Raw genomic sequence first — 17,851 nt, 5'->3', positions numbered from 1 at the left:
AGAATATCAGGGTTGGAAGGGACCTCAGGAGGTCATCTAGTCCAACCCCCTGCTCAAAGCAGGACCTAGTAGACTATCAACTCTCTAGAGCAGGGGCTGTGTCTTATTGTGGGTATTTACCTGCGAGGTTAGTGACAATGTAAAAGGCTCCTTTCTTCTTTGGAAATATATTTCTGACCCACCCGAGCATGAAATGTCATTTTCAAACCAGAGTTACATCGGTGCTAGAAACCCGGGGCCCAAAGATCCACCTAGGCCAAGGTCACGGTTTTGCACAGCCTCACAAAACCTGGGCCAGAAGCACGTGCGGGAAAGGAGAAGTCAGCCCCAGAGAACATTTACCCCGGGCTCCTTCCACCCCCAGGCTGCAAGGCGCTGTACCAAGCCAGGGCAGGACTGTCCCCCCACTTGACAGGGGAAGCAATGGGGCGCAGGAGAAGCCTGGCTCTGTGTTAGCGGTAGAGCCAGAGACAGGACCCAGGAGTCCCGGGGGCCAATCCTAGAGCAGGCAGCGGCTGCATTTCACCCGGCCGCTCCCCCTCCCTGCTTCCCGGCCAGCCAGCGTCATCCCCCCGCCTCTCTTTGTCCTTCCCCTGCTCCCGCCCCGTCACCCGGCCTCTGGGGCGGGGCGCGGGCGGGCGGCTCCCGGGCGCACAGAGCCCGATGCGCCGGGAAGCGGAGCGGCCAGCGAGCCGGGCCGGACGGGCACATGCAGGGCTCGGCGCGGAGGCGGCAGTTCCCGCCGGCGGCCCCGGGCTCCCAGCAGCCGGGCGGGTCCTTCTACCAGGGCAGGTGAGCGCGTCCCCCGGGCGCCCCGAGACCGGGCGGGTGGAACCGGCCGTGCGCCCCGGGAGATGCGCGGGTGGAGCCGCCGTGCGCCCCGGGAGAGGGGCGGGTGGAGCCGCCGGGCGCCCCGGGAGAAGGGCGGGTGGAGCCGCCACCAGCGCTGCTACCTTCGCTGGTAGCCCCCGGCCGAGAAGTCGGTGCCCCTTTTGGAAATGGCTCTCGAGCCCCCGCCTCCTAAATTCTTCACCGTTGCATTGTTTGCCCCATTACGCGGCCCCGGTCCTCCCTGCGGGCGGTGAGACGAACCGGGCGGGTTCATGGGGCAATGGGCTAATAAAGCAGGGTCGTGTTCACTCTTGCTCTGATAGCAGAAGTGCAGGCCCTGCTGCACTTTAGTAGCGGTTATTGAATCAGGGGCACTCTCTATAGTCCCCAAGGGCTGGCTGATTCCTCCAGTTCTGTGTGTCTCCCATCTTGCCTCATCCACCAGGACAATACTCTCCTCCTGGGGGAGGAAACAGCACTCCCTTCCTCCCAAAGAACCCTAAATAATCTTTCCGGCATTGCCCCAACACACACTCCGACACCATCACACAGCGCACCCTAGCTATAGCCAGCCTAGGATTACACATGAAGCTAGACCAACCTTCCCCTCGCTTCTGCTAGTAAAGTATCAAAAGTAAATCTAAAAGGGCCTTGTGCTTTCCCCTCCTCTGGTTCTGTCACCCTACTTACCTATCCCCTCCTGTCTTTTTCTTCCCAACTAATAGCCACCATTACTTGTCTGTATACATTAAATCCTCCTTCCTTGCACTAGAGATCTTAGATAAAAGTTTGAAAAGTACCTATGTGAATTAGGAGCCTAAGTAGTCACTTGTGCCAATAAGATTTAAGTTCCTAAACTGCTTACTTGCTTTTGAAAATTTCACTCCTTGGCTCACTTTTTTACCTTCAAAGTGCCATGGAGGCCTCTGGTACTATGCATCCGAAGAAGTGGGCTGTAGTCCACAAAAGCTTATGCTCTAATAAATTTGTTAGTCTCTAAGGTGCCACAAGTACTCCTGTTCTTTTTGCGGATACAGACTAACACCGCTGCTACTCTGAAATCTGGTACTATGTGGATAATGAATCTCTTATACAGATACCACCTCCAGTCCGGGGAACGCTCTTGGCAGATAAATTTTGCAACAAAGAAAAGAATCAAGCCCAAGGATCCATACTCCTTCTGTACCCCAGATCTAGTGCCACAAAGGCAGTGTACAGATTGATCTCAGCTAAGCACCTCCTATCCGGGCTGGAGACTGGATGGAAAGGATGGGTCATTTTATGAACAAAGACCTGATCTACACTAGGAAATTAGATCAGGATAATTGTTAAAAAAAGCCACACACCCCTGAGCAACACAGTCAAATTGACCAACGCCCTGGTATAGACAGCTCTAGGTCGACAGGAGAATTTGCCTCTCTGGGAGGTGGAGTACCTATACCAATGGGATAACCCCTCCTGTCAGCATAGGTGGTGTCCTTTGCATTTCTGTACTGCCTGTAATCCAAGGAGTTTAACCTTTGCTTGTTCCTCAGAGCGCAGTTCAGCGGTGTCACACAGCAAAGCGGAAGAGAAGCTGTAGGGTCCAGGGGACAGGGCCCTGAACTGGGTGTCCGTACACCTGGATGCCAGTCCCAGCTTCTCCAGTGATCTGTTGTGTGACCTGGGGTTAGGTGCTTAAGTCAGACATTGGGCACCAGCTGAGCAGTGGTGCCTAAAAGTCCCCTAGGCACTTAGGCTTCTGCTGGCAGGCATTGCAAAGCCAGCAAAGTCCTGCTGCTGCCCCCATCCAACAAACTGCTTGGAGCTCTCTCTCACACACACACACACACACACACACACACCCACCCCTCATCCCCCGCAGGAGTCTCAAAGCAGGTGTTCCCCTGCAGTGCACACCAACCAGAGCCTTACACAATAAAGACAGCCAGGGAGCTAACAAGCTGGGAATTTTGGGGCGTGTCCAGAGTACCCAAATGGTTATGGCTCCCAGCAGGGATGTGGGAGACCCAGATTCAAAATCTTGTCCTGCCTGCTGTGGAGCAGGGACTTGAAGCCAGGTCTCTTACCTCCTAAGGGACTGCCCTACCCACCAGGTTATGGGGCATTCTGGGGTGGGTCTCTCCATCTCTGAGTTCCCTTTCCCACACTTTGGGTACGTCTATACTCCCCGCCAGATCGGCGGGTAGTGTTCAATGTATCGGGATCGATTTATCGCCTCTCGTCTGGACACGATAAATCGATCCCCGAATCGACACCCGTACTCCACCTCGGCAGGAGGAGTAAGCAGAGTCGACGGGAGAGCCGCGGCGGTCGACTCGCCGCCATGAGGACGGCCAGGTAAGTTGAACTAAGATACTTCGACTTCAGCTATACGAATAGCGTAGCTGAAGTTGCATATCTTAGTTCGAACCCGCCCACTAGTGTAGCCCAGGCCTTTGTCTGGCTTGGCTAGTTGGACGAAGCTTTTTGAGGCAGGGACTGTCACTCCATGTGTGCACAAGGGAGCCTCCCTCTCCTTTGGAGCCACGTGGTCCTACTGTAATATATACAACATAGAGGACACAGTTACAGCACGGCAAGATTTTTTTGCCAGCTCTTCCACAACCCGTTCATATCTTATTAAAATGGAGCCTTCTTAAAGTGCAGGACTAAAGGGTATTTTCTTCCCATTACCGTCAAGAAAGTGACCTTCCGGAAACACAAAGGGCTGAGGTTGTCTCTCCTATCTCGTTAATAGGCATGGGTCAGCCAAGAATGAAGATACGTTTAAGACTTCTCAGTTTCATTTTGACCTGTGGTTCTACTTCACTCTACAGAACTGGGTGTTGGACTTTGGCCGTCCAATAGCTATGGTGAGTAGGACAATTTAGCTGGCAGTGCTGGTCAGCTGAGGGCAACGCAAAGGGTGGGAGGATGTAGAAGGAAGAGATGTTGAGCAGTCCAAGGAGCAGCGGGTAAAATTAGTGGAACTATGTTAGCTAAGCACAGAGAATTATCCCTGCACACTGGAACCCCAAGGTCTAAATCCTTCTTCTGCCAGAACAACTTAACTTGCATCTTCTCTATTCTCAAGGGAGGTATGTGATGGTCTCTGATTACGTATCATTGTCATCATGGTGCTATTGCTGTTGCCGCAGTTTCAATGACTGGTGCTAGCTCTACGGCTCACTTGGCAAAGCAGAAACCTCAGAAGTTTGGTCTGATCTCACTACCAGCTTCCCTGCATCAAAATTAAATGGAGAGGCTGGCAGCATCCGTCACTAATACACAGTACATTGTGCTCACCTCCAGGAACTGCCATGTCGGAGAGAAAAAAATCCCAACTATCTATTATGGCTGAAGGGTTTTCACTTCCAAGCTGTAATTTTTTTGTTGGGCTACATGATTGAAGATGACCCAAGTGTCGGATACAGGAAGCCTGCAGAGTGTACTAAATAAACAATGGATTCTGAATGGGGTTCTTAACAACTGGCCACACAAATTAACAGCATTAGCTTTTGGCATTGTGGCAGGAGTAAGTGGATGAGGAGGGAAAGAGCAGTGTGTTCTCATCTTATTTCAAAGCTCCCATTTTAGGGAGGCTTAATATAAATCAGAAAACGTCTCTGGAAAATTGACAGGCAACTGGCTTTACTTCATTAACAGCTAGGCAAAGCCAGGACAGCCAGCTGGCTAACAAATCAAGCCACAGCAACCAAGATGTGACTGCAGACCAAACTCATTCTCTTTCTCGCAATCACTAAACATTCAGGCAGTCACCGTGGGCTGCAGATGTTTTGATAAGTTTGAAATGTCATGCAATACTTGTATTTAAATCCGTTGCCTGCTCTACTTACAGGCGAGGTATTCAAAGGCTTACTGACATTTTGTTTTTCTTCTCTCCTCAGATTATTCTACCTTTAGAGTGGTTTCCATTAAACAAACCTAGTGCAGGAGATTATTTCCATATGGCTTACAATGTGATTACACCATTTCTTCTTTTAAAGGTAAACCTCGAAGCCTGGACGTTACATTTTTGAAACAAACACTGGGTATGGGCAAAACTTGCAAAGACCAGAGGTTTTGCTGCAGGAATTCTTGAGGGAGGGTATGCAAATTCAGAAATCCCTTGCCAGAGGCCAGTTCCACCCAGGGTAGAACTACTCTGAAATGCTTATGGGGGGAAAAAATGGTGGCTTTTAAAGAACAAGACGTTAACCAGCCTGAGATAACTGTAAAGTTCATTTGTCTTCTGACCTGCTGAGGCTAGAAATGTTTTTAGCAGATGGGTAGAAATGGTTTCATTGTCAGTAACTTGTCCAAGTCCTGGGCCAATGATCAGGGACAGATTTGATCCTTTCATCACTGTGCGGGGGTAGCACTTCTCATTCTTACTCATTTCCCCGCCTATCATGAACTGTACCTCTAGGTTGGTTTCTCCTCTGCCTGTTCATAGGAACATACGAAGTGCCACACTGTATCACATCCATGGTCCCATGAGTTCAGTAGCCTGTCTCTGACAGTGGGCAAAATCAGAAGTTTCAGTGGAAGGTTTCATAGATTTAAGGCCAGAATGGACCATTAGGATTAGCTCTAGTCTGACTTCCTGTAGAACACAAACCAGAGAGAGTCAGCCAGTAATGTCTGCATCAGGCCAATAACTTCTAGGTGAACTCAAGGCATCCCGTCTTGAGATAAGACTTCAGGTGTTGGAGAATCCACCATATCCAGAGGTTAATTGTTCCAGGGGTTAATTACCCAAATGGGGAAAAGTTTGCATCTTATCTCAAGCCTGAATTTTTCTAGCTTTAGCTTCCAGCCATTGGATCATATGTAGGGTTACCAGACAGCAACTGTGAAAAAACAGGATGGAGGTGGGGGGTAATAGGTGCCTATATAAGAAAAAGCCCCAAAAAACAGGACATCTGGTTACCCATATCATATGTCTTTGTCAGCTACAGTAAAGAGCCCTCTACTCTCAGAAAGCTTCTCCTAGTCAGAATACGCAAGTAGGCAGTTTCTTGCTCACCGTTATTAGTTAGAAATTGAATTATGCCCTGGAGTGAAGGGTTTATCCCTTCCAAAAAAAATTTTTCTAAATCCTTACCTTGGATATGTGTGTTATTCACACCAATGTCCAATCCCTTTCTGAATCCTGTTAAGCTCTTGGCTGCAATGGTAACTTGTGGCAGAGAGTACCATAGGGTCGCAAAGCATTAGGTGAGAAAGTATTTCCTTCCATCAGTTTTCACTTTCTGGCCTTTCAGTGTAATTGGATTTCCTCTTGGAATTTTATGAAAGGATGACTAGGAATGCCTAACCCAGCGTCTCTAGGTCATTCATTATTCAGTATACCTTTATCTCTCATTTGTCTTCTACATTACAGCCCCATCTTTTCCATCTCTCTTTGGACGGAAGATTTTTGCTCGGCTCTTTGTGTTGCTCACCTCTGAACCCCTCTTTCTGATATCCATAAAGTCATTATAAAAATCAATTGAAAGCTAAGCTTTGAAAAGAGATTGTCTTGATTATTACTATCAAAACACTTCTGCTCAGAAGCTTATTATTGGCAGCAGAGAAAAGGGCAGGCAGAAGACCATGGTAGCTGATTTTCCAAGCTAGGAAGGAGGACACAGCCAGAGCCGTGGAGCCGATCAGCTGTATTTCCATGTGAAGCACCCTTATCAAGACTAGTCTTGAGAACTGACCTGTGCTGGAGAGTTTAGCTCTTCAACCAGCACTAGAGAGAAGCCGAGAATGCTTTCAGTCAGGAAGAGAAATTATTCCAAAAGTCAGTCGGATTTGCAGTCACACCAATGTTTTCATTTAGACCCATGACCTCAGTGTCCCAAAGCATTGCAGGTCAAATTAATACAGTCTGTCTAGAAGCCTCCCTCCTGTAGAAGCCACGGATAATCCAATTTGGGGTGTTCATGCTGCTCTGAAGTCTCTGTTACTGAATTGTCCTTTCTGGGGTGAAATTCACCCTGGGCAGAGGACCTGCACAAGATGCTAGTGATTGCCCCACCCCAGGGATTGGGCCATAAGAGCTTGAGTAGAATACACACATGGTCGTGGGCAGGTTCCCACACCAAGGAGAATTTCACCCATAAAGTTCAGCTTGGCTACTGGTGGCAAAGGGTTATTGAAGCCACCAAGCAATTTGACATGGTGCTTTGATTTTACCCGTACATTAGTGCAGAGTAAAGGAAGCTTCGCCTTCAGATACAACTAATAACCTGAAGTACAGAGAAAAATGAGTCAAACTCCTTAGAACACGTTCCAGCAGAGGGTATAGTCCAGCAGACGTCTGCACTAATTGAAGGAGGAGTTAGAGCATCATACAGTAACTTGGAGCATTGCTGGAGGTGCCACTCACCACTGGAGGGCACAAAGAGGCTTTCAGACAGAATCATTATGCTACTGGGAGCAGGAACAACAGAAAGCCACATCCGTTTTTCTTCTAAGGAATCAGGCTTCTGCTCATGGCTGATTGATAAATCAATTGCGTTGAGTACTATTTTGTATCGTTGACTTAGTCGCGGTGCTGGTGCAGTTAAGGACGGGCAGTCAGGTTTGAGGCTAAAAATAAGGTGATTTATTTACAATTTTATAGGGAAAAAAAAAATCAGTAAAACCCGTTTCTTGGTCCCCTGAGCTATGTGCATCCCTGATACGGCAATGGGGGAAGTTAGGAAACAGCTTCTCCTCTGGGTAGGGGATTCTATAATTGTCCAGTAGAAGATGCAAGGAATGCCTCCGGGGAGCATCTGACAGGATACGGGGCTGGACGGACCCTGGCTCGGATCTGCTCAGGCGACACACAGTTTGCAACGTTGTATAGAATGACTCGCTTGTTGGGGATGATTTTGGGGGGGAGGGGATGGGACAAAGACTTGAAGTTGGCATTTTCCAGTGGCTAGAATCGATCATGTTTTATTTCCCCCCTGTTTCTACCTTCTGCTTCCTGGTTCAGACACCCTTAACCAGCCCCTTGAATTGCAGCTCATTGAAAGGTCCCCGAAGACCCTGCCCAGATCAGTGGTCTACGTCAGCATCATCGTGTTCGTCATGGGAGCGAGCATCCATTTGGTGGGCGACTCCGTCAACCACCGTTTGATTTTCAGCGGGTACCAGCACCATCTGTCCGTAAGAGAGAACCCAATCATCAAAAACCTCAAGCCGGAGACGCTGGTAAGGACGCTTGGGTGTGCAGCAGCATTTGTTTTAAACGACCTGTTTTTTGTATACTACGGTGCCGCCCCCGCACGCCTTTCTAACCCGGCTTCGTTCCATTGCAGATTGATTCTTTTGAGCTGCTGTACTACTACGATGAATACTTAGGGCATTCAATGTGGTAAGTGATTTACAGCGTGTCTGATAGCCGCAGAACGTAGCAGGAAGTAAACCTGGTCGATAAAGCGCACAGTCTAGGAGACCTGGTTAGAGTACATTCCTAGAGCAAGTGCCAGTAGCACAAGTCATCCCCTTGGAAAACTGCCCCAGCCATTTTCGCTCTGTCCCTGTCACTTCCCCGTCCACAATTCCAGACCACTCGGTGCTATTGACAGCAGGAGGACTCGGTTCAGAGCCAGGCTGTTATCTATGGAGAATGAGCACTTGGAGCCCTTGAAATGGGCACTGTGTAGGGCTCTCAGGACGAGGAACATCCTTGGAGGCACAAGTCAGCATTCTGCAGGCTCGCGGTCTCTCCTCTTTTTCCCCTTTCAAGGTTCTTCCACTCAAGGAGTGTCCTACTGGGGCATGTCTACACTGAAGTTAGACTCCTGCGGCTGGCCTGTGCCGGCTGGCTCGGGCTTCCGGGGCTCGGGCTGCAGGGCTGTTTAATAGCAGTGTAGACATCCAGTGGAGTCCAGCCTCTAGGACCTGCGAGATGGGAGGGGTCCCAGAGCTCAGGCTGCAGCCTGAGCCTGGAAGTCTGCCCAGCAATGAAACTGTCCCGCAGCCTGAGGCGGCCGGCACAGGCCTATTGCGGTTTATAATTGCCGTACCCCTTAGTGAATAAGGCTGGACTTCGCTCCTTCAGCTGGGTCTCCCCAACCCGGCTCCGGCCAGGGGGTGGCTCAGAACCACAGTCCGACCACGATAAGAGCCGGGCGGGCAGCTGTGGGGAGCCGTGGCGGACCCTCCATCTGCCCTGGTCATGGGGCCCAAGCAGCCCCCGGGCCCTGTCTCTGCCCCCCAGGCCCTCCACCCAGGGCAGGTGGAGGATCCGCCGCGGCTCCTCACAGCTGTCCACCTGCTCTTACCGTCAGAGCCCTGTGCGGATACAAAATGTGTATCCGCATCTGCGCTCGTATCTGCAGTAATGGTCCACGGATATCAAACGGATCCCTGCAGATTTGCAGGGCTCTAGATACGAGTGAGGGAAACGGTCACTGCTCTGTGTGCATTTCGTCCCGGCAGTGGATTTTAGCATGGATCCCATAGTGTCTCTACTACAAAATGGCATGAGGTCTCCTTGGACATTGCAAATATAAATACTTTCACCCACAAGCTATTGTCACGTCCCTGCAGTGCTAGTTAGGGCTGGATCTGTGAAGCAAACTCAGTTTGTCTTAATAGGGAACACAAGTCAGCTGGCCCGTCTTTCCAAATGGCTCCATTTTTTCATAAAGTCCCTACGCATCCTATCAAGCCAGACAGTGCAAACAATGCAAGTGTTAGATTGGGAACTTGGATCCTTACTAATCAGCAAATTCTTGCTTGTCCTTTGAGAGGCAAGGAAGTCTGTTTTCCTTTGAAAGCACTTTGCATCCCCCCCCCCTGCCCCATACACAATAGCTCAGTGCGAGGCGTTCCCGGCCCTTTGCATCTCTTATCCGCACAGCTGTAATCTTGTGGCTACAGCTGTGACCATAACAGACAGGGCTGTAGCATTACAATCAGCACAGTAGCATGACCCTGAATGCAGACCGCGCCTTCCCAGTGGTGCAGAGTTTCCAGTGAGTCACTTCAGCACAGGCCTTGGCCAGTTCATGGGTTCACCAGAAATGGCCCCCGTTAGCCTCCCTCCCTAATTTGGTTTGCCAAAAGGATTCCTAGGTTTGATGGAGGGAATTAGCTGAAGCTAGCCGGATCTGAGGCCAACCTGTAGCTGCAGAGTAAAGGGTTTCAGCCCTTGTGAAAAGCCTCAGAACTAGGTTCAGGCTCCGACATGGAGAACGGCTCATCAGCCGTGTCTACGCGGCTGTTTTTAGCCCCCGAGCGCGAGCCCCACCAGCCGATGTCTGTAGCTTCTGGCTCTGAGGTGCTGCGTGGGTGGGTTTGCAGTCTAGACGTACCCTGTGAAAGGAGGAGTCCCATGTCGGTCTCCAGCTGGTATGCTAGAATGGGGTTTTCATTACTAAGGACCTGACCACAGCTTTCTTCTCCTGGCACAGGTATATTCCTTTCTTTCTCATACTCTTTATATATTTTACCGGCTGCTTCACACCCATTCAAGAAGAGAGCAGAATGCCATTAGCCGCCTTGCTCCTTACGGGGCCAAGCAGCCTTTATTACTGGTAAGTTAGCTAAGCTCCAGGTACAGGTAAGGGACATAGAAAACTAGAGGATGTTTGAATAATGATACAAGTGACTACATGGCTCGGAGACTAGATAATGGGAACCTAGCTGGTCCAGTAACTGGCACTACAGAAGTAAAACCGCCTCTCTGAGATTGTGGAACTTTTCCCATAAAATCTACTGCCCATCTGCTCCGAAATCTAAACCTTTTTTTAAGTTGGTAGCCCTTATGGCTGCACAGAAAACCTCTCAACTCTGATCCAGATGGGAATAGATGCAGTTCCTCTGCCTGAGTTATCAAACCCCTGGATGGTGCGAACAAGAGCCCTGCACAGGACTGCTTTTTTAATCCCACTCCTACGCACTCTCTCATTGTTTCTTGCATTTTTATCCCACTCCCACCTGCAAAAACCTTCGATCCTGCAAGAGAGAGACAGATTCCCCCCTGCTACTTTCAAAAATAAAAATAAAATAAAGGTCGGTTAATGTATTCTACACACCCACGGAACGCAGACACAATTTTTACCACTCAAAGAATAAAACAAATCTTGCTTAAGCCATGTAAAAAAATACTTGAACTCATTATGATAGATATCAAATCTCTTTCTCTCCCTCAGTTTAAGTATTAAAACCTTTATTTAAAAAAGAAAATCTTGCTTGACACTGCTGAAATTTTATTTATGCCCTTTTCTTCTCAGTGACTGTTGTCTCTGAAACCTAAGGATGGCCTTTGCTGATCATTTTAGCAAAAGACGTCCAGTTAATGTGTTTATCCACAATTCCAAACCCTCCATAGCTGCCCAGTCCCCAGCTGCCAAAACCACCAGCTCCTCCTTGTCACCTTCTGTAGTGCCATTGTGTGTTTTCAGGCCAATCTTCATTACTCTATGGGAAAGGTAGGGGGCAGCCTATATGAACTCAGCAGCAGTGGCTGTTCTCATAAATGTAATTCATCTACATGTTAGTTCACCATGAGCCAGCATTTTCATGCAATTCATCGGAGCCACTGGACCCACAAGGAGACACTTCTACAGAACCTCTTGCCCCATGTCGCAATCTTGAGTCATGCTCATGAGCGAAAGCCACCCCTACGTGTCTCCCTCCAATTCATTGAGGGAACCGGCATCGATACCACTCAGGAAACCACCATCAGTTGGTACCTACATTAGTCACCTTAGCAAGGCGGCCAAGGGATGAATAGGTGTGGAGCCTAAACTATCCACTCGGCCTGAGACGTGCCCCCCAGAGCGGGGTTGGAGGCACGCTGGTGGGCCTCATATCACCTATTCTGGGGACAGAGACTCTGGGGCAGGCACTGTTCAGCGCTCTGGTGGGAAAAGCAAATTGGTGGATGCGGTGGGGGAAATGAAAATTCCTTTACCATGAGATGCCACGGAGAAGTCGGCATTCCTGGCAGACAGAGCTGGCCAGGAGGAGCTTAACAAATGACTCCGCATCCGGGGCCTGCGTTCTGCATCAGAACCTTTGCTTTGGAGCTAGCGGGCGGTCAGTCACCTCTCCTTCCTAAGGGCAGCTTGCATCACCACTTGGGATCCGAAATACACGGAGGTCTGGCTGCCCTGCCACTGGGAGTGAGCCTTGCAGCCCAGCTAGACAGACTCAAACCGGCACACCAACAATAGCTTGGCCGTGCCAGCGCAGGCTGGCAGGCCTTTGGGGCATTAGGGGGGCTTGAGAACCCGAGCACCAGCCTAAGTTGCAGTGTCCACACAACTCTTTTTAGCAGGCTAGCATGAGTCTGTCTAGCCAGGCTGGGAGACCTCCTCCCACTGCTGTACACCGTTACCCTGAGACGTTGCCCATGTACTATACCAGACTTTCGGGTCAGCAGCTGATTCCAGCCTACACCATACATTTGCCTGGTTAGCATGAAAAACACTGAATGCTACTTCACCATCCCCTAGGAGTATTGACGTGAGATACTATGATCTCTCGACTTCGGATGTTCTGCCTTGATTTGATTTGCCGTATGTAGAGCCAGGAGCACACTGTATTCCATGCAACTTCTAGGAATATTCACCTTTCCTGTGCAAATCAAGCAACCTTATTTTAAGTTATTTATAATAATGGAAATCCCCTGTGATCAGTCATCTAGGCTTTTTAATATATAAATCAAGCCGCCTTCATCTGCATGCTGCTCTCCAGCTCTGCCTCCTTAGCCGGAATAGCCTTTGGAGAGAGGGCTTATTTATTTCCCATTTTCATTATTCTCCTCTTTCCAAACGCTTTCCCTGATGGCCGCCAAGCAGCTTGTCATTTGTCTTCAGAGATTATGTTCTCTTATCCAGATCTCTGCCCCCTGCCAAGATTGTATTTCATACATTAAATTAATTTTTTATAGTCAAATCAGCTTAATGATTTAGCCAACTCAGTTACCCCATTCTAATTTCCTTTAACTACATCAGCTTGGAGTTCTGCAATTCATGTTCTTATGTGTGTTTAGGAAAGGAAAAGATTTAAAGCCAGGGGGAGCTTAATTCCTTCGCTTCTCCCTCCTCCCAATTCCCTTTTTGGTTCAGATCTCAGTAAGCAGTAACCCATTTTATCATTCTGGTTTGGCTCTGTCCTGCCTGTCCCACTGTGATCTGTTAATAAATAGCTGTTCTATAAAGCCTCCAGTTAGTTTCCAATTTTCCTAATTCACTTTCTTGACATCACTAAGTCTCTCCTGGACCGTAGTACATAGCATCATATTGATTCACACCAAGAAACAGGGCATGACTAGATAGGAGAGATATGGAGCACTATAAATGCCAAAAAAAAAAAAAAAAGAGTTGGATTTATGGCATTCATGAAAAATGCCAGCCACCCATTTTAAAAAATAAACTTCTACCTCTAGTGGCCCGACCCTCTACAATTGCTAGTGCCTTGTCTATCCTGGGGTCTTTGCACTGATGAGACCACAGCAGTGCAAATCCTCGTGTATACATGATGCACTAGTGTAAGTCTGGTGCACTGGTATGATCTGCTCTGCTAAATCACACTGGGGCAAGATCTGTCTGCGGAGGTGCAGCACATCTGCATCAGGGGTTTGCATTGGAGGGACTACCTCACGATGTAAACACTGGGGCCTAGTGGATTGAGAGTAAAACTGGGACTCAGGATTCCCAGCTCAGCTACTGGCTTCCTGGGACCTTGGGCAAGCCACCTCCCAGCTGTGTGCCTCAGTTTCCCCATCTGTAAATGGGGTGAACGGTATCTCCTTTGTAAAGCTATATAAGAGGAGATATTTTTATTGTAATATAGTGGTGCCAATTTCCTTAGTCTAGACAAGTCCCAAGTATAAAGTGTCCTATTGAACCTCCCAGCCAATCAGCTTCTGCCCTGCGCGTTTCACCCTCACTCATCCGTCATGTTGAAGCTAGAATCTAGTCAGGTGGGAAGAGAGATGGCCAGTTTTAAAACCACACTCTGAACAAGGTGGGCAAACACATTGAGTTACTTATAGTACCGGTTACAGCTTTGGGTTATTAAAACAGATTTAAAAGATACAGTTTTCTAATTTCCACATTGAGAATTATCCTGACAAATGTAAAGACGCAGCCCTGCAGCTAAGTTTCATTTTGGCTGAACAAACCCTCTAGGTGCGTAAGGTGGAAAGAGTTTTAAAATTTACCTTTGAGAATTTATGCGGCTCGGACTCTCCCTCACCTTGGCCAATGAAAGTTAGTTACTGTCAAGTTCCCGGCGTTGCAATGGCAGCATGAGGGAATGTTTATTTGAAAACATCTGTTCATGTATGAAATATAGGGAAGAGGCATGAGGCAGTGGTCTGAGCATGAGACTAGGAGCCAGAAATACTCCACTCTGATACAGACTTCCTCTGGGGAAATCCCGTAATCCCCTGCCTCAGTTTCCCCAGGAGTACATAATACCAGTTACTGTGAGGATTAATGTTGGTAAAGGGGAAGATTTTCCAAAAGGTACAAGACACAGGTAGCTGCTCAGCTCCCACTGAAAGTCCCAAGTCTCCCCCCAAAGTGCTTTTCATCCATCAATAGCTATAGATGGGCTAAGAATTATTATTGCTACATGATCACAGGGCACTAATGATATTTTTGCATTGTAGGTATCTTGTGACAGAAGGTCAGATTTTCATCCTCTACATTTTTACGTTCTTTGCCATGATGGCTTTAGTCATGCACCAGAAACGGAAAGGCCTGGTCTTGGACAGCAATGGACTCTTCCTCTTCTACTCTTTCATTATTACATTGGTCTTAATTGGCGCTTGGGTGGTTTGGCTGTGGAATGACAAAATCCTCAGGAAGAAGTATCCTGGCGTCATTTACATTCCAGAGCCCTGGGCCTTTTATACCTTACACTTGAGCAATCTCCATTCAGCGAAGGAAGGTTTTTAAGCGGCGATATCTTTGGAGTGGTTTGCAAACAGATCTCTCGCTTTTCCTAATATGGGTGTGTTTCAAATCAGTTACTGACCATGGCAGCTGGACCGCATGCTGTTCGCTAACCCGACCCGGGGGCAGAGGTTTGTTTGAATTGGAGGGGAGGCGTTAAGTCTGCTGGGAAATACTTGCACTACTGCATTGTAAATTACTTTCCCAAGCTGCCGTTGGACGCGTTCTAGTTTGCGTTGAGTGGAGGTACGTAACTGACCTTGGCGGGAACACTGAGATTCCAGTCGGTACCCGAATGGCATAGTCCTGTTGTACCGTAAAACTTCGTCCTAATGTTGCACACGATGGGGCATTTCCCCCCAGCCATCCCTTTCTGAGCTGAACGGGGGAACGGCTCTCATTCCTGGACTTCTGGAAACATGCCATGCAATGACTTCAGAGCAGCGGTTGGGACCCCATTTTAATAGTGTCGTCTGGGCTGGCGTTAGACTTGCTGGAGTCTAGGGCCAAAACCCGAGCCCCATCATCTGGGGCCAAAGCTGAAGCCTTGGGTGGCAGGGGCTCAGGTTACAGGCCCCAGGTTTTGGCTCCCCCCAGCACAGGGCAGCAGGGCTCAGGCTCAGGCTTTGGCCCTCCCGCCCAGGGCAGTGGGGGCTTGGAGGAGCTCAGGCTTTGGTCCCCTCTCCTGGGGTCGTGTAGTCATTTTTGTTGTCAGAAGGGGGTCGCAGTGCAGTGAAGGTTGAGAACCCCTGCTTTAGAGAACTCGTCCTCTGAGCCTGGCACAGCCGAGCGATCCAACATCTTGGCACGGATCATTGTGGGCAAAATTCATCCCCACCTCCCATACTACATACACAAAGGCATTGAGTAAGGGGCCGCATGGGGCTTGGAGCGGGCAAGGCAGTTCAGCCTCCACTTGGTAGCTGCTATTCCAGCCTGGAATAGGGGCTGCAACTGTGAGTGCCACTTACACCGGGGGTCATGGGCACATTCTCCCCACCCCCACCCATGCACTAGGGTCTGCTATTGTGCACAGTGAATGTTAACTGAGAAAGTGAAACTAAGCATCTTTGCATGAGTAAGTTACACATTCCCCAGCTGCTTTAAAGCAGAGACAACCCGTCCCCCAACATGAACCAGGAACCAAAGAGCAAACGCGTTTGGCGGCTCACGGCGTTTCTGATCACGGATGGCCAGCAGGTTAGGAGTTAAGGGATAGCGCCCCCTGGATCCTGCCGCCATGCACGGGGACTCTCGCGGCTGGCTTTAGTTCCCCCTGCCCATTGTGGGTTTGGACTTTGCGACTGTGCTGAACACTCTCAGAGCGGGAGACCTGCTAACACCACAGCAACAAGGGGCAGGACGGACTGATCAGACCACCCAGAGCTAGGCAGGACTGGGGGCTAGGGGGGCCTGCACAAAGGGTTAAAACTCCTCCCTGCACTAATGACCTGGCTCACACATCCTTCCCTCTCCCAGCTATTTCCACCCCCTCACCCCAGTCTTTCCCCCCAGCCCAGTTGCTCCCCACACATTTGTTCTCCTGGGTCTTTCCTTTCCTCTCACTCCTCTTCCCAGGCAGGAGGCCGCTGGTATCTGGCGTGGTTTCTTTCTCAGCTCCCTCCTGGACCATGGCATCCCCCAGAGGGGAGGAGAGGGGGCTGAAGGTCCTACCTCCTATGGGGACTGGGGCTGCAGCAGGATTCTGTCTGCACCCCTCCCCTCTCCCACTGCTGCCTGCTTACTCTGCTTGTGTTGATTGGCAGGTGCCCTTCAGCTGTTCCCCACGGACAATACGTCACTATAGGCTTTAAAATAGTACTGGCTTTGAGGAAACACCTGCCCTGTAGCCCTCTGTAACTTGTCAGGATAGTCACAACTACATTAGCTGGCCAAGTGCGTCGCTTCGATTCAGTGAGAATTTCACCAATAGGTTTTACTAGATTCCTGTCTCTGGACAGGACCGGAGTAGCCAGAGCTAGGCCAGGGATCCTTTTAATCTCCCTTCCCACCCAAATTCCTACCTTCGTTTCCTCACTCTCAGGATATACAGTATTAATGCAGACTTTGATTTCCCTTCCTGGAAGCCTTTAACTAAATAAAGCAGGAATGACCCAGCCCTGCTCCGGTTTTAACCTACCTGCAGCCGAGACAGACGTTGATGCATATCTGCCAATTCTCCAGCATATTCCCCTCCCTCTCAGCACAGCACGGGGCTCGCCAATCCTGCCAGGTTCCGAGCGCCATCCACATCCACTGGTAGCGGCGAGACTTGGTGATCCTCAGTGCCGCGCAGGATTCAGACCAAAGGGTCGGTCTCTGCAGCGTCCTTGCTCCGCAGAGCTGAAGGAAGACTCATTTTGCTGGCGGGGCAGCTTGCAGATAACGCTGTGATTTTAAGTGGGCAAACCTGCAAGAATCAGACGCAGAAGTCAGTTCTTGTACCTGGCAGCTGGGAAGGTTCTGCATTTCTTTTCAGGCGACCTGAAATGAGGCCTGTTCAGCGACTGCCAGACTTTCAGTTGAATTTGGCAGCTTGTCAAGCACAATCTAATGACCCCTTGAGTGGACAGTGTCTATGTAAGTGTAGAATATACTTGACTTTGGTGAATCACCCACGTTCCTCCATTATTTTTGCATGCTACATCCAGTCTGGTGTCGGTAGCTCCTTATGTCCTTTGTAACACAACTCACTCATTCTCTTCTAATACTCAGGTAGTGAACACTTAATGCAATATGTGTGCAGAATCTTTTTGAACTAAAGCTGGTTTTTACCTCCTGGAATTCTTTGGCTAAATCCTTGTTATTTATATCAGTCACATCGTATTACACCCTAGTGTGGCACAACCCAAGTGTAAAATGAAGTGTTCTCCACAAAACGAACCCCAAAATAAAAGCATTTGCATATGGCTGGAAGTAGTTATTGAACTAGTTCTGTCCTTTATGGGAGGTGGGTGCCCAACTGGTTGGAAAAAGCACACACAGTGGTGGTTTACAGTCAAGCGGGAAGGGCATATTAAGTGGGATCCCCCAGGGATCGGTCCTAGGTCTGGTTCTATCCCATATCTTCATAAATGATTTGGATAGTGGCATAGAGATACACTTATAAAGTTGGCAGACGATACCAAGCTGGG

General features: G+C 49.2%; 1 protein-coding gene across 1 annotated transcript; it reads left to right on the top strand.

Moving 5' to 3' along the window:
• Nucleotides 1–624: 624 nt before the first annotated feature.
• CLN6 (CLN6 transmembrane ER protein) lies at nt 625–17,633 on the top strand. The gene is made up of 7 exons (XM_034783952.1): nt 625–792; nt 3,572–3,686; nt 4,722–4,820; nt 7,819–8,007; nt 8,115–8,170; nt 10,218–10,340; nt 14,432–17,633. The coding sequence occupies exons 1-7, from the start codon at nt 710–712 to the stop codon at nt 14,718–14,720; spliced, it is 954 nt and encodes a 317-aa protein (XP_034639843.1). The 5' UTR covers nt 625–709; the 3' UTR covers nt 14,721–17,633.
• The last annotated feature ends 218 nt before the right edge of the window (nt 17,634–17,851 follow it).

The sequence above is a fragment of the Trachemys scripta genome, chromosome 10 (genome assembly GCF_013100865.1).
Source record: "Trachemys scripta elegans isolate TJP31775 chromosome 10, CAS_Tse_1.0, whole genome shotgun sequence".
Lineage (NCBI taxonomy): Eukaryota > Metazoa > Chordata > Testudines > Emydidae > Trachemys > Trachemys scripta.
This window is presented reverse-complemented; position numbering and strand designations above follow the sequence as displayed.